At 45.6% G+C, this 14,062-nt stretch overlaps 1 protein-coding gene and 1 long non-coding RNA gene across 3 annotated transcripts in view; one reads left to right on the forward strand and one right to left on the reverse strand.

The window, feature by feature from the left end:
* Positions 1 to 514: 514 nt before the first annotated feature.
* Positions 515 to 7,514, reverse strand: LOC147005462 (uncharacterized). The gene is made up of 3 exons (XR_015046674.1): positions 7,351 to 7,514; positions 6,542 to 7,253; positions 515 to 2,324 (listed from the first exon to the last, which is right to left on the reverse strand). It is a non-coding gene; the product is annotated as an uncharacterized LOC147005462 (long non-coding RNA).
* Positions 7,028 to 14,062, forward strand: part of Slc44a3 (solute carrier family 44 member 3) — a 73,718-nt gene continuing 66,683 nt past the window's right edge. For both annotated transcript variants that reach the window (XM_021158173.3, XM_021158174.3), the window contains exons 1-4: positions 7,028 to 7,132; positions 7,514 to 7,618; positions 11,938 to 12,080; positions 13,358 to 13,494. In XM_021158173.3, the coding sequence (XP_021013832.1) occupies positions 7,106 to 7,132; positions 7,514 to 7,618; positions 11,938 to 12,080; positions 13,358 to 13,494 (412 nt within the window). In that variant the 5' untranslated portion in view covers positions 7,028 to 7,105. The remainder of the gene's footprint in view (positions 7,133 to 7,513; positions 7,619 to 11,937; positions 12,081 to 13,357; positions 13,495 to 14,062) is intronic.

Consider the following 14,062-nt stretch of genomic DNA (forward strand, 5'->3'; position numbering starts at 1 on the left):
TAGCACCCCTTCCAGGAGGCCACAGCCTGTATCTCTTTATGCTCTGAGGGCTCTCTTAAGCTCTGGGACCCCAATGGCGCTCACCAGCAGCGTTAACTCACACCTGCAGGAGGTCTTGAAGCAGAATAACTCCATTGTAGCAGAATAAACTCCATTTGCACTTTAGACGCCATTCTAAGTTAACTTGCCCTTAGAGAGGCATGACCCCTGCCCTTAAGGTCTGAGAAAAATCACAAAATGTCCCTGGAAGAAACAAAATAGACATAGTAGCTACAGCTAGCTGATAACAACAGAGTGGGCTAAGAAAACCTAAGTCTTTCTAGGTCAAGGTGCTCCGGTTTTGATGTATGCTCCCTCCTTATGGTTTAACCAGGTGCTGTAAGCCAATTAGTTTAAAGACCTGCCACGGACCGGGCTCAATCGGCCCCCCTCAATTCGTGGGGAGTCAGGAGTTCCAGAAGGTGGACATAGAGTTGGCGAGAATGGGGTGACAGACAGACATGACACGAGAGAGTGTGTGTTGGATCTGAATGTAATGTCAAATTGAGCATCAAACTTTCTATACAGAAGAAAATGGGAAGTTAGGTGACACATCGGCAAGGTACAAATGAGGTTACCAGATGCTTAATGACTCTTACACAAAACAGAGGAATGCAAACAACTGAGCAATAAAACAACTGAGAAGAAGTCAGCTCTATCTAACGTCAGCTATAGTCTTAGAAGCCAGGTGTAAGGTCTTTACACTCCCGGGGCAAGGGCTTTCATGCCCAAGTCAATGCTTTAATTAGGGAGTTCCACTCTAGCTAACCTTCTCATGAATAATGTAATACTCTAAAACCACAGCCCGATCCACTTCCTAAACCATTGTAAATTCCTGTATGTGGGAGTGACTTGGCTTTTATTCTAAGTGATTGTTTGTGGGGACTTTCTACTAATAAGTAATTTAGTCTGCCATACATAACTATAATAAAAATTCTAAACTTGGGGCTGGTGAGATGGCTCCACGGTTAAGAGCACCGACTACTCTTCCAAAGGTCCCAAGTTCAAGTCCCAGCAACCACATGGTGGCTCACAACCATCCGTAACAAGATCTGACGCCCTCTTCTGGCATGTCTGAAGACAACTACAGTGTACTTACATATAATAAAGAAATCAATCTTTAAAAAAAAAATTCTAAATTTACGTTGCTAAGCTTGCCCTGAGATTTCTAACTCTATGTAGTAGATAGTAAGGCCTGATTTCTTTCACTATCTCTCTTACAATACTAGATTCAATTCTGAATGTCACTGAATAGGCAACTTTCTTACTGAATACCAAGACAAGAGTCAGCTCAAGGACTACCTAGGGCATTGGTGAAGGCCAGGAAGCAAAGTTCCATTTTGCTTATGTATTTGGCAAGTCATTTCTTGGAGGCACCTATAACAAAATGATACTGAAAGGAAGCACACAGATCCATTCACCAGGACAAAATTGGAGCATACACGTGCTATGGGATGCCACAGTTCCAGGAGACTAAGTTTCCGTGAAACTCTTCCCCTCGGGACTGCTTCCAGGTTTCTAAACCTGTCAAGCAAATCACTACTGGAGTGGATGTAGCAAAGGCCAGCATTCCTTTACCCTCTCATGTAACACCAAGGCTTAGAAACCCCCGCTTGCAGTTTTCTCCCTGCTTGCAGGTTTTTTCCCCCGCTTGCATATAGACACAAGTAAGTACACAGAAATGCAGATAAATGGGTTAGATGTGTATCAAAATTTTGGGTACCCTGAGTTGCCTTCGAGACAAATATTTGAAAAAGAACAAAGTTAAGTCATCAAGCAAGTTGACATTTGGAAAGGCATCAAAGGTGTCACTGAAGCCATGACAGTGTGACCAGAAACTGGTGAGTTGCAGCTGGAACTATGTGTGCACCTATGCAGGTCAGGGCTGAGGGACTGGAACATCCCTGGGTGCTGCTCTGAGATGGACCCCTCAGCCAGCTTCTCCAGCCTCCTGAGCTGCTCAGGTCCACGTCCACATACACAGACCGCTCACGGTGCTCTGCACACTAAGTCTGAGCCAGAACACAGGACGCTGTCAAGATGCCTTTGTTCTGAATTTGTATGAATAAATTGCAAACAGTGCTTGGTGCCTTTTCTAGGGCTTCTGTGACCAAACCCCACAGGCTGGGCAGCTTAAACAACAGCAAGGCACTTCCTCACAGCACTGGGGGCTTGAAGCACAGAACGCTTGCCTGTTGCCCAGACCCCTGAGTTGCAAGTGGTGCCTTCTCCTGGTGACTTCACAAGGCCTCCGTTCTGTGTGAGCTACAGCTGAAAACCATTTTCTAGAAAAACAAAAACAAAAACCAGAAGGCTGAGACTGTCTCACCTGTGCCACCCTGGACGCCTAATTACCTTATAGCCAAGACTGCCCTTGGACTTCTAGCCCTCTGCCTCCTCTCCGAAGCGCTGGGATTGCAGGTGTATGTAGTATTGGAAATCAAAGTTGGGTCTCACTGCAAGCCAGACAGGTACCTCATGGACTGAGCTACTTGTTCAGCCCCTGAGTAGATAGGGTGGAAACCCTCTGTAAGTACCACGCTTACTTAACCTTAAAATTAAAAGGGTTACATTAAAAACCTCATCTCCAAATGCTGAGGTGCTGGGTACTGGGGTGTCTATGTCTGAAGTTCAGGGAGGGGCTTAATTCAGTGAACAGTTAAGTACACTTCAGTTATCTAGAGCGCTCGCTCAGCAGTCTGGAGTCCTCATCTCCGCTATTCGGCACGTGCAGAAGGCATCTCCTCCCTAGCAAAGAGGAGGAAGCTGCCACGGAAGTGGAAACTGCCTCAGATGGAAGATGCACAACAGGCTGGAAAGCAGAAGAGGCAGAGGGACTTCTCTAGAGGTTTCTGTTTCCACTGCCCAGTATGTAGGTCACCATATAAACCAGCGGAGCAGGAACTGAGCCAATCAAAGTGACCGCAACAGCAGTTTCTAGAAGGTCATATTCTGGATCAGAGTTTTCGCACTGGTAAGTCTGGGTGGCCCTGGAACATGCCCATTCAAACCCCTTCCAGAAAGTTCTACCCTGAAGCCACAGCATTAGAGATGATGAGCAGATACTTTGGGGTCTATGTACCCCACCCAGGTATAGAAACAGCTCCCACCCAAGCCAATTCACTAAATAGTCTAGACAAACTCTCCCGTTTATTACCAATTAAAAGGGTCTGTTTGTATCGCAGTTAACTAAATGTTTCAAAAAGTATTTCACACCAGCCAGAAGTCATGGAGCTTGCTTGGAGCCCACTTACGTTGTAGAAAAAGAAGACTCATCTAAGTTGGCCATTTTGAAAGACAAGGAAACTGAAGCTGATAACGGGTGTGTTAAATTTGGCCCAACTCAGGCAGCTGGCATGTGTTAGAGTCTGGCCTTAAACTGAGTTTTCATAACCTCATATCTTCCTGACCAATAAGGTAGAGAATCAGCTAACCAATCCCAAACAGTGCTAAGTTTCATAATAGATTAAATATGCTAGACAACATAAAACCATTTGAGAAACCACAGCAATTTAATAGGTTTTGGTGGAGCATACAGCAATGAAGTATATACATGGAATGTAATCTGCCTTAAAATTTTTGAAATAATAATATTTGATAGGTGAATAACAAAAAAATGTAGATACAAGAGCAGATACCTAGAGCAGAATCAATGAAAAAAAATCTACTGGCTTACAGTGCCATCTGCTGCTGGAAAGTGGTAACTGCATTAGCCCTCCCTAGCAGGGTTTTTCAAGGCTGGCCTATGAAGGAATCTAACTCATGTTATAATATAGCTTGTGTTAAACATGAATATGGACTAGGGGGGAAATAAGTATTGTAGAACTTAAGGAAATAAACTGTAGGGGAGAAAGCAGAGTACAACAGAAATGGCTCTGCTGCCCTATGGTAGGAAGCCACCTAGAATCTTTCAAATAAGAAAGTATGCATAGTTTACCCCTGTTCTGTGGACCTTACAAGAGTCCTACGGGTTGTTTGTTTGTTTGTTTGTTTTCTTTCCTAGTTTTTTTTTTCTTCAAAGAAGAAGTGTTATCTTTAATTGATCATCTCTCTCCTACTTTTTTCCTTTTTGGTTGAAATTCACTTGCCTTGGCAATTTAGTTTTCATACAAATGCCATGTGTTTTAAAAAATCATAGGTTTTCCAGAGCTGGGAAAAGCCCTCCAGCCTAGATTTTCGCATTCACAACAATTAGCTACTCTTTCTCTGTGTGTACCAAGATGTACCCTGCTTCCTTCTTTCTCCGTTTTCTTTTTGGCTTCACTTCACAAAGAACGGGGGGGTGGGGGTGGGGGGAGTTGTTGGATTACAAACTTCAAGATAAATTCTCCTGAGAAGATCTCCATGTAAGAATTTCTAAATCAGAGCCAGGTGGTGAGCGGGGTTAGTGGTTTGTCTGACTTTGCAACTGTACACATCTCCTCCAAACAGACAAGAGAAGAAGGCCTAGGTAACCTGTCACAGTTAACCTGTCACAGATCTGTGAGTGGAAGGACGCCAGGGAGGAGGAAAGCCCTCCTCCGGGTTTATCTGCCTGCAGAAAGGATTAACTCCGAGGGAGCACCCACTTTGAATGTAGACTTTCTCCAGCCGAAGGCAGGGGACTCAGGTGAGACAAGCAGGAAGAAGGAGAGAGCCCCCTGGTTCTTTCTCTTTGCTTTCCAGCCATCATAGAGAGTTCTTTAGCTCCCTAAACCCTCCAGCCATGGCAGAGTGAAGCCTCAAAACATCGAGTCAAAATAAATCTTTGCTTCTCTAAGTCGATGTTTGTGTGGGTATCTATCACAGCCATGAAAGGCTCAGCGAAACATAGTGAAATGCAGCAAGACTTTAGGAAATCAATCACAAGTTGTTTTTCTAGAAGCATGTGTACACATTAATTGCTAATGGGATGTATATGAGATATTTGGCAAGAAGCAAAAGCAGATGACATTCTTGTTTTTTCAGTAGTCGTGAAGAGCAAATCTACTCTCACATTTCAGAGTAGACAAATGAGCTCTGCCAACCATGACATTTACCCAACTAGACAATGAAAGTACTAGTCTGGGGTCACCAAGAGGCTGGCATTTGTCCTACAGGTCTCTGTCCTATGCCATCTCCCAATCTCCAAGCACCCTGCTTCAGCTCTGCCTCGCTCCCAGGCCTTTGATTCAAATAGGATCCAGTAGTGGGCATTCATAGCTAAGGACGGAGTTATTAGTCACGAGTCTTCTTTCAGGGTGTTTTAAGTTTTCCTTCTGTATGTACTCAAATTTTTATTTTGGTTTGTCTATTTAAGACACTGTAGATAGGATTGATCAGCGGAGAAGACGTAGGGAAGGAGTTTCCAGGTGCCTTGGAATTATTTCTCTCACTCTGACACCTTACTATTTCATAAGAAAGGGCACTAAGAGCATTCAGTGGCACTTCTCAGTGTTACGACTTGTGTCATATACAAGGAAACACATCTACCACGTGGTATTTTCTCCAATGAGCATCTCCAGGTAACACCCCTCAGGACCAGGTCTCAGGGAGACACAAAGAATCGCCTTCACACTTTGAAAGGAGAAAATGGTTTCTGAAGACCCGTGTGCACCATGAAGGACTTAAGTAAGAGACATCTAAGAGACAGGTGCAGATATGTGGTGGATGAAAGTAGGAGGTTTCTTCACCAGGTCATATATCCAAAGCCCAAGAGATGTGACAAGATGTGACAAGATTTGTGATTGTCACGCAAACACTGCCGTTCCTCCTTACTCAGCTTCTGCCACATCTCTTCCATGGCTTAATCCACAATGTTACTAAATGGAGCCAAATAAGCTGTCATTCTGATCTTTTTATTCTCCGTGTCTAACAGAGCTTTTTGGTTCTGCTTCATTGATACTATGGTAATCATCACAGTAAATATAAATATACATGCCGTGTGTATTTAAGCCTCTCCATCCATCCGTTCTTGTACTAATTTGTTTGAGATGCTGTGACTCAACTGTGCTCTTTCTGTAGTTGTGCAAATGTCTACTTGAAGGGGGGACTCTAGGGGATGAATTCAGGGCCCTCTGGAAATCCAGCTACTCATTCTGAGAAGCCTGCATTCAGGAAGGTCCTGAGAGCTAAGAGTGAGAGGAAGATAATTAGCCTAGAAGGGATTCCTCCCCGCACAGCAGAGATCCATTAAGGATCATTACCCTCTAACCACCCCCTGGTTATTTTTAATATAATATTTGTACTATCTTTTTCTATTTCTATACATACATGCAATATATCCTGATGCTATTCACCTCTAACTCTTCCACCGAATTACTCCCACAAGTCTCTGAGAACATCCCAAAAGAGGAAGCAGAAAGATTGTAATAGCCAAAGGTCAGAGAGGACCAGAGCAAAATAATATCTTCTGAAACATGACGGGACCTCTGCACTTTGTGGGCTAGCAGCCTGACAGTGTGGAGGGGCAGGTAGATGGGTTGGGGCAGAGAGAGGGGACCAAGAAGGAAAGTCCTCCACAGCCCTTTTTAAAATTCCTCACCTCAGCAGCGCTTTGGTTCCTGGGACTCACGGTGGAGAAGATTCAGCCTTGTAGAAATAGCAGCTGGAATGGTAAACACTTGACAGAGTGTCGCCATTGCTGTCCAGTGCTCAGTCTCCCTGATCTTAGCTCAAGGATGACAACAGATTGCAACTTGATGCGCCTCGAAGAGAACTGGTGAACCTTTCAGGGCAGGATTCTGCACACACAAAGCACCACTTACCTGTGTGTGACACACCCCTGCAAGCTCCCCGCCCTCAGAAATGATCCCTGAGGCCTCACTTCTAACTCCAGGCGCTGGCAACGGGCCCAGGCGTCGCACAGTGGTCAGGAGCACTTCCTGGGAACCGGTGCTGTGCAGGTGCCACCCTCTCCCAGCAGGTCCTCCCAACCTAAAGCCACCACGGAAAGGGCGGGTCTAGGGGACCAGCGCCCTGGACCGCTAGGAGGCGCTGAGCCCTGCTCGCCCTGCCCGCCCCTCCTGGGCCACTTGGCCCGGTCGCCGCACCTCTGTCCCGTGTGCAAGGCGACCACCGCCGCCGCCAATCCCAGCTGCCGGGTACCATGCAGTGCTTGGGCGCCGAGTACCTGGTAAGGGCGACAACCTGAGCCCTGAGAGAAGCGGCCTCTGCGGGCACCTACCTGCACAGACAGGACGCTTCCGGCTCCTCTGTCCTTTGGGAGATAAGCCACTTTCTCAGTGACACCGCTCCTTTAAAGACACCTGGCACTGAGGACCCAGTACCTGACACAAGTATTGGGCTGAGGCCAGGAAGGCGCAAGGGACTAGGGGGTGAGGGGTGTCTTACCTCCAGTAAGAACTTGGCCCCCGGGGGGTTTCACATCCATCCTGCAGAGAGCTGATCTTCCCCATGACAGAGTTGAGTTGCTTTAGCAGCCTTTGGAGAGGTTTGGGTTCGGTTGATTTCATCTGTTTCTCTTGCTTTTCTCAACTCTCCGTTTTCCTGGAAGGTTTCTGCAGAGAAAACAAGGCAAAGAGAATGGCGACCCCAAATTTATAGAAAATGCACCGATACACCGTGGCTAGTCTTGTTCTTTCTCTTTTGGACTGGTTTGGTAAGTATGGCTGCTTGGCAGGCCTAAATCCCGGGTGTGTGTGTCCAGATACAAGTGTGTCTTAGATGTTACTGGTTTAAAGTTTATGCTGCAAGGACAAACTTCTGTGATTGGTTTAGAATGACCATGAGTTAAGAAATTCTTATTCTGGGATTTCACAATCTCCTAAACTCTCTGGGAAGACTGCCTTCCTGCCAGAGACCAAGATTTATTGGGTAATTCCATTAGGATATGGAGAATCACAGCTTGCAGCAGTGCCTTTCTTCTTTGGCTTTGTAAGCTCTCAGAGTGGAAGTCCTTTTACATCAGCCATACCCCTCAGTGAAGTATTTCTCAACATTTGCTGTTTTCTAACATAGGAAAAAGTCAAGAAAGGCTTAGAAAGAGACTGCTTTTTAAAAAACTGTGTACACACAGACTTACACACACACACATGCACGGCCTTGATCTACTGTGTTTAGCAACTTGATGCAACCCCTCTCATAGCACACTTGTATACACGATCAATGGTAGACCCCACCAGACCCTGCCGTGACATCCGAGGAGTCTCTCAGAGCTGAGTCTTGGCACTTATTCTTAGAGCTTCATTCACTTTGTTCAAAGGCTGTGCTAATGAAGTCACCCATGCCAGGTTGGGTCATGCTGTGTGCTGCATAGTTAATGATTCACTCAGGTTGCCCTATAATATCTACCTGATAGTAATTACCTTTGTTAAGAAGACTTTAGTTTGAATTGACTGTAAAAAACACATTTGTTCTTTCCAAGTAAAGGACACATTCATTTAATTTTTAACTTTCCAAATGGTTTTGCGTAGATGTGGTTAGAGACACAGAGAAAGGCTGGGCCTGGATGTGTTTGTTATTGCTGCTGCTACTGCCACTCATAAGGCCCTCCAAGCTCTTCTTAAGGAGCTCAGAGAAGTCTGTGTACCTACCTAGTCCTGTTGCCTTCCCTATCAACGGTTGCCGTTTTTTCTCCAGTTCTGCTATTATGTAAATGTAGGGAGCAGCTGTCCCTCTGCGTCTGCAGCTTTGACCTTGGGCTGTTAATGTTATTTAATGATCCTCCCTTGCCCCTCTACTGCTCAAACTCTCAGGCTGCCTAGAGAGAAGATTGCATATGGCCCTTCCCAGCCTAAAGAATTATTAGCCGGCTGAGACATTGCACACCCTGAGCTGGAAACTGCAGAGAAAGTACACTTTGTAAGAGAAATCTAAAGGTTTCCATATGCCCAGATTCTCTTCACTGTGTTAGGCATAAGAGTTCTTTTTTAGCTGACTGGCTTCTTTCATCTTCTGCAAAAGTTTTAGCTTCAGATACCTGTTTAAAGCAGGACAATGTGTGTGTGTGTGTGTGTGTGTGTGTGTGTGTGTGTGTGTGTGTGTGTTCACTGCTCCACTTCTGGGTCTTGTGATGGATCTATCAACTGACCAAGTGTAGGACAGGATTATTACTGATGGTGCTGGCCCTGGCTGGGGATGGATAAAGAGGCTTATGGGAAGATATGCCAGGCTTGCATCCAGATCTGTCCCTGCAAATAGAAAGGACACCAGCCTGTGCTTATGCTTGTGTGAAATACATAAACAGAAAGCAAGCCTGAAGCTCTGAATGTTCCCTGCCTCTACTTACCCTCCAGTGTCCTCTCCTACCTCACTCTTTCCCAGTTATCTTTCAACACTCCCATTTACCCAGACCCAGCTCGGAGCAACTGCATTTGAGATCACAACATTCCAACACACACACTTCCTAGAGCTCTGATACTGGAGTGCCTGGACTCTGAGGCCAGGAGCTGGCCAACCTTAGCTTAACAAAAGCAATCCATCCACAGGGATTGGTGAAGAAGAGTGTATTCAGAGTGTATTCATTTGCAGGTTTGGGCAGAACCGGAGGGCAGAAAAGTTGGTTGTATCTTTCCACCTTTTCTGTTGGAGTCTCAGAAGCCCTGAAAACAGAGCCAGGAAATACTCCTATGTGAAGTGGGTGGCGTGATAGATATCAATGCGGTGTGAAGGCTCTTCCTGGGAGCCTTGGGCTCCCTCCTTGCAGGAAGTATCTGGGGTGCCCTAGGAAAGCTTTAAGTCTTTGATGTCCATTTTCCAAGGGTCTTGTTATGCTGCTCACTCTCTCCGGTGTGGAATTAAAACCACAGCAATGGTTCACAGTAGTGTAGAGAGAACTCAATAAACCCGAGCCCTTACCCTCCTCACAAACTTTCCGTGGACGATATCACATGCGAAACCATAATGCATAGAAAATATGTTGTTATTAGATAACTCTCTGGTGATATAGGCAAAATATCTGTCTCTGTCTCTCTTTCTGTGTCTCTCTCTCTCTCTCTCTCTCTCTCTCTCTCTCTCTCTCTCTCTCTCTCTCTCACACACACACACACACACACACACACCCTGCACTCTAGCCTAGAAGGACAGAAGATATGCCAAGGTTGGATCAACTTATCAAGCAGGCTACGTAGGCACACTGAACCACACTTCCGTGCACTGCCTTAAAACAGAAAAAAGAGTGACCCTGCCTCTTAGCAAAGGTACCTGTTCCCCTAAAAATCTCACTAATGAAACCGAGGAGCAACTTGAAAAGTGGGAAGGGGCAAGGGTCTCCTCCCCATATGGTCTACAGTTGGTCCTCTTTCTTTGGGGGCTGGAAAGTCTGGTGTCCTCCCCTGAGCTTTTGTCCAACCTTGACTGAGGACAGAGAGACCAATAATAATAATAATAATCCTGGAGGCTGAATTTTGAGGGTAGGCGCTAGGTTTTGTTTATCTTTGTGTTCCCTAGTAACAGTCTCTGGCATGCCCTGAGCACCTGAAGACGATGTAATACTCTTGGTTTTGAGAAGGGTTTTTGGTTTGTGTTTGTTTGTTTGTTTGTTGAGACAGGGTCTCATGTAACCTGGGCTGGCCTTGAACTCGGTCTTAAACTCCTCCTGGTCTTCCTTCCTCTGCCTCCTGAGAGCTGGGCTTTTAGGCATCCTCCACCTGATCAGGTTATTGATTATTTTTATTTCAAAATTGACAAGGAATGCAGGGCCTCTGGAATACATTGGCTTTAAGGCAGTATAACTTTGGAGTATATGACCATATCTCATGTTAGTGGATAGTGTCCCGCAGCCTCTGTCCCTGAATAAGCTTGCTGGTACCACATACTTTGAGGTGACATTCCGTATGGAAAGACTGGTAAACTTACTACCCACACTCTTAACTAAGCTTGTGTGAAGAGAAGAAACCTTGGCAGAGGACGATCAGATGGATATGAATGGTACAGTTGTTTAGACTGAAATTTCAAATATTCCACACTCCCTATAAAAGTGGAGTTACAAAACAACAATAACACCACTACCAACAAAACAACAACAACAACAAAAACCCACCTGTTGATTGCAAAATGCCCATTGCCAAAGTGAATCCTGAAATTCTTTTTTTTCTTGTAAGTTTTTTTATTTTGTGAAAGTTAAGCAAGCAACCCAAACACTCCTTCGGAGTGTGAACAGTGTGTTGATGTATAGGCTGGACAGCCTTGATAAGAAAGAAATAAAGTTTCTAAAGAAAGACGGGATGTTTGATAGCTCAGGCACCAAGTGTTGGTGTTTGGGGTAAAAGGGCGTGAAATTGATCAGAGGTAGGGACAGGTGAAGGCAGATGCATCTTTGGGGCTCAATAGTAGCCAGCCTAGACCATGTGTTGAGTTTCAAGCCAGAGAGAGACCATGACTCTCACACACACACACATATACACACACACACATATACACACATACACACACACACACACATATATACACACACACACATATACAAAAAAAAACAAAATAAAGACAAAAAAAAAAACCAAGTGGATATTGCCTGCAGATCAATTCAAAGTTATCCTCTGACCTCCACACATATGCATGCATGTACGTATGTGCACCCACACATGCAAACCACACACATAAGCACATGGGAAATTTTTAGCACAGCCTCAATTCTCTTCGATAACCCAGACATGCTGAAGTGATAAAATGAAGTTTTCCCAATCAAGTTTGTCAGAAAAATAAAAAGGTGACAGCCTCTTGAAGAAGACAAAGAGGAGGGGAATCTGGGAGTGCTAGGGCATCCTCCCTGCTCACCCACTACACCAATACACGGGCTACTCCAGCATTCACAAAGCCAGACCCTCCCTGGGCTGTGCAGTTGCTGCTGGGGAAGTGAGGGCCGTGGAGATGCAGAGGCTCCTCATTTAGCTGCTTGTGTTTCACACTAGCATCTCTAGGGATGTGAGGGGCAGTGGTTTTGCTGTGGCCAGGTAGTCACGTGCCCTTGGGTTTTGCCAGGTGTTCATCATGGGTTATTCGGTGGTGGCCGGGGCAGCAGGAAGACTCCTCTTTGGATATGACAGCTTTGGCAACGTGTGTGGCAAGAAGAACTCCCCAGTGGAAGGGGCCCCCCTCTCTGGGCAGGACATGACTCTAAAAAAGTAAGTCTTTTGGGGGTTAGGGCTCCTACTTAGAGAGGGGCTTTATTTCAAAACTTTGCAATCATTTAAGAACTTGGCAGTGTTCCTTATTGAAACCCCGGTCAACCCATCTTAAAAAGCAAGAAGCTGTAGACCAGGCCAGGCCTGGGCTTACATTCAGCCTCTGCTATGTCTCAGCTCTGCGATCTGGCTTGGAGTCCCTAGCCTCTCGGAGACCAGTTTTCATCTTTTTAAACTAGTAATTACGCCTATCTTTCCAGGCTGTTCTAAGGATCCAATGAACCTGTGCCTGAACCAAGGCTTAGCAGATGTTTACTGTTCCCTTACATTGTCTCAAACTCAGACTTGTAGTGTGCATTATGCTTTGGAGGCAAAAATAAAAAGTGAACTGGCGGTTTCCTGGGTTGGTGGAAGAGGGGGAAGGAGTAGCTCTTTTCTATTGGAACAGTTTCCGGAGGCTGGGGACAGGGACGGTTGCACCGAACCATCTGTGCACTTAGGGCTCTGAACTATGTGCTGGAAGTGATTAGGCAAACTGGATGTATATTTTAACATAATTTTAAATTTTTAAACAAAATAAAGTCTGTGGGCGTCATTCACCCAGGAAATCTGTCCCGCCGTTTCTCTTGTACAAACTTCCTCCCATCCCCTGTGGAGGGAGAGAGGCATCTAGACTCTTCCACCACATGTTCACCCCTCAGTCAGCCCCCAGGGTTCTTCCTCTGCATTCCTGTGACTTTAGCAGCCTATATCCGGGAGCCAAGCCACAACTGATGACAAAACGGAGCTCTGTGGCTGAGTAGCCCCAGACAAGGTCTCCATGCTGTCCTGACTCTTAAAGCTGCCTTAAATTCCCAACCTCAGCTCCCTTCCTTCCCAATGGTCATTTCCCTGAGTTCTGCCACTCCCTGAAATATATTTGAACACTTTGGAGCAGTTTCCCATTAAGGCACACTACGGGCAGTTTCTAGCACACAGTGGGCAGTTTAATCAATCCTTCTCCTCGGTGACTCGTCAGGTAACTCCTGTTATGTTCCCCCACTTCTCAGATGCAGAGCCTAGGACACAGACATGTTTGCTCACATTTGAACCAGGTTCACAAGGCGCCCCCCCCCCCCAGTTGGTTTATTAGATGTTACGTTCTTTAGATGTATTTGGCTACACAGTTTGCCTTAGTCCTGCTCCCATGTGGTGGTGTGTGCTACATTTTCAAAGCCCACAGTTACACCAATGAGAATTGGTGCCCTGAGGCATGCTTTTCTTTCCTCTGTCTTTAGACACGTGTTCTTTATGAATGCCTGCAGTTTTGAAGTCAAAGACAGGGGCCTTGGTCCCACATCCCTCTGTGTATCCAGCTGTCCTGAGAAGCAGCTGGACACTCTGGAAGAGGTCCAACTTTTTGCCAACATCAACGGTAGGTGCTGAGGACCCCTTCTTTCTCCACATCACCTGGGCTAGCAACTTGTAGCGTGGCAGATAATGTAACTCATCATGAAGCTACTTTCTCTGAATAGATACAGAGTATCCACCTCTGCAGCACCCCTTGTGTGGAAAGGAACAGGAGTGTTTTCTCATGAACTTGCTCTATGTCATTTGTGTCCTTATGGACTTATCTGAACCCCTGGCTGCTCCTCGCTTCCTATAGTAAAGGGTCTCCCTCTAAGAGACTGAAAAGGGGACAGGGAGACACAAGGTCCAAGGTTCACAGTCAAATCAGCCACATGAGGGTTTTTTGGTGAAGTTGGGTCAGCAGGCACTTTCCCTGACCAGAAAGAGAGTCAGAAGTTGTACTGAAACCACTTGGTCCAGATAGTTCAGACTTAAATGAATTAAAAAGTGAAAGTCAAAAACCAAAACAAGGCAACTTGTGAATTTTATCTGTCTGGAAAATGGAGTGTGAGATCTACAGTAAATCATCTTCCAGTAACCTTCAAATTATTTTGTGCCAATTCTACAGTTTAGTGTTGAATTTGGGGTTTTGG

The sequence above is a fragment of the Mus caroli genome, unplaced genomic scaffold (genome assembly GCF_978045245.1).
Source record: "Mus caroli unplaced genomic scaffold, Mus_caroli_1 scaffold_3, whole genome shotgun sequence".
NCBI lineage: Eukaryota > Metazoa > Chordata > Mammalia > Rodentia > Muridae > Mus > Mus caroli.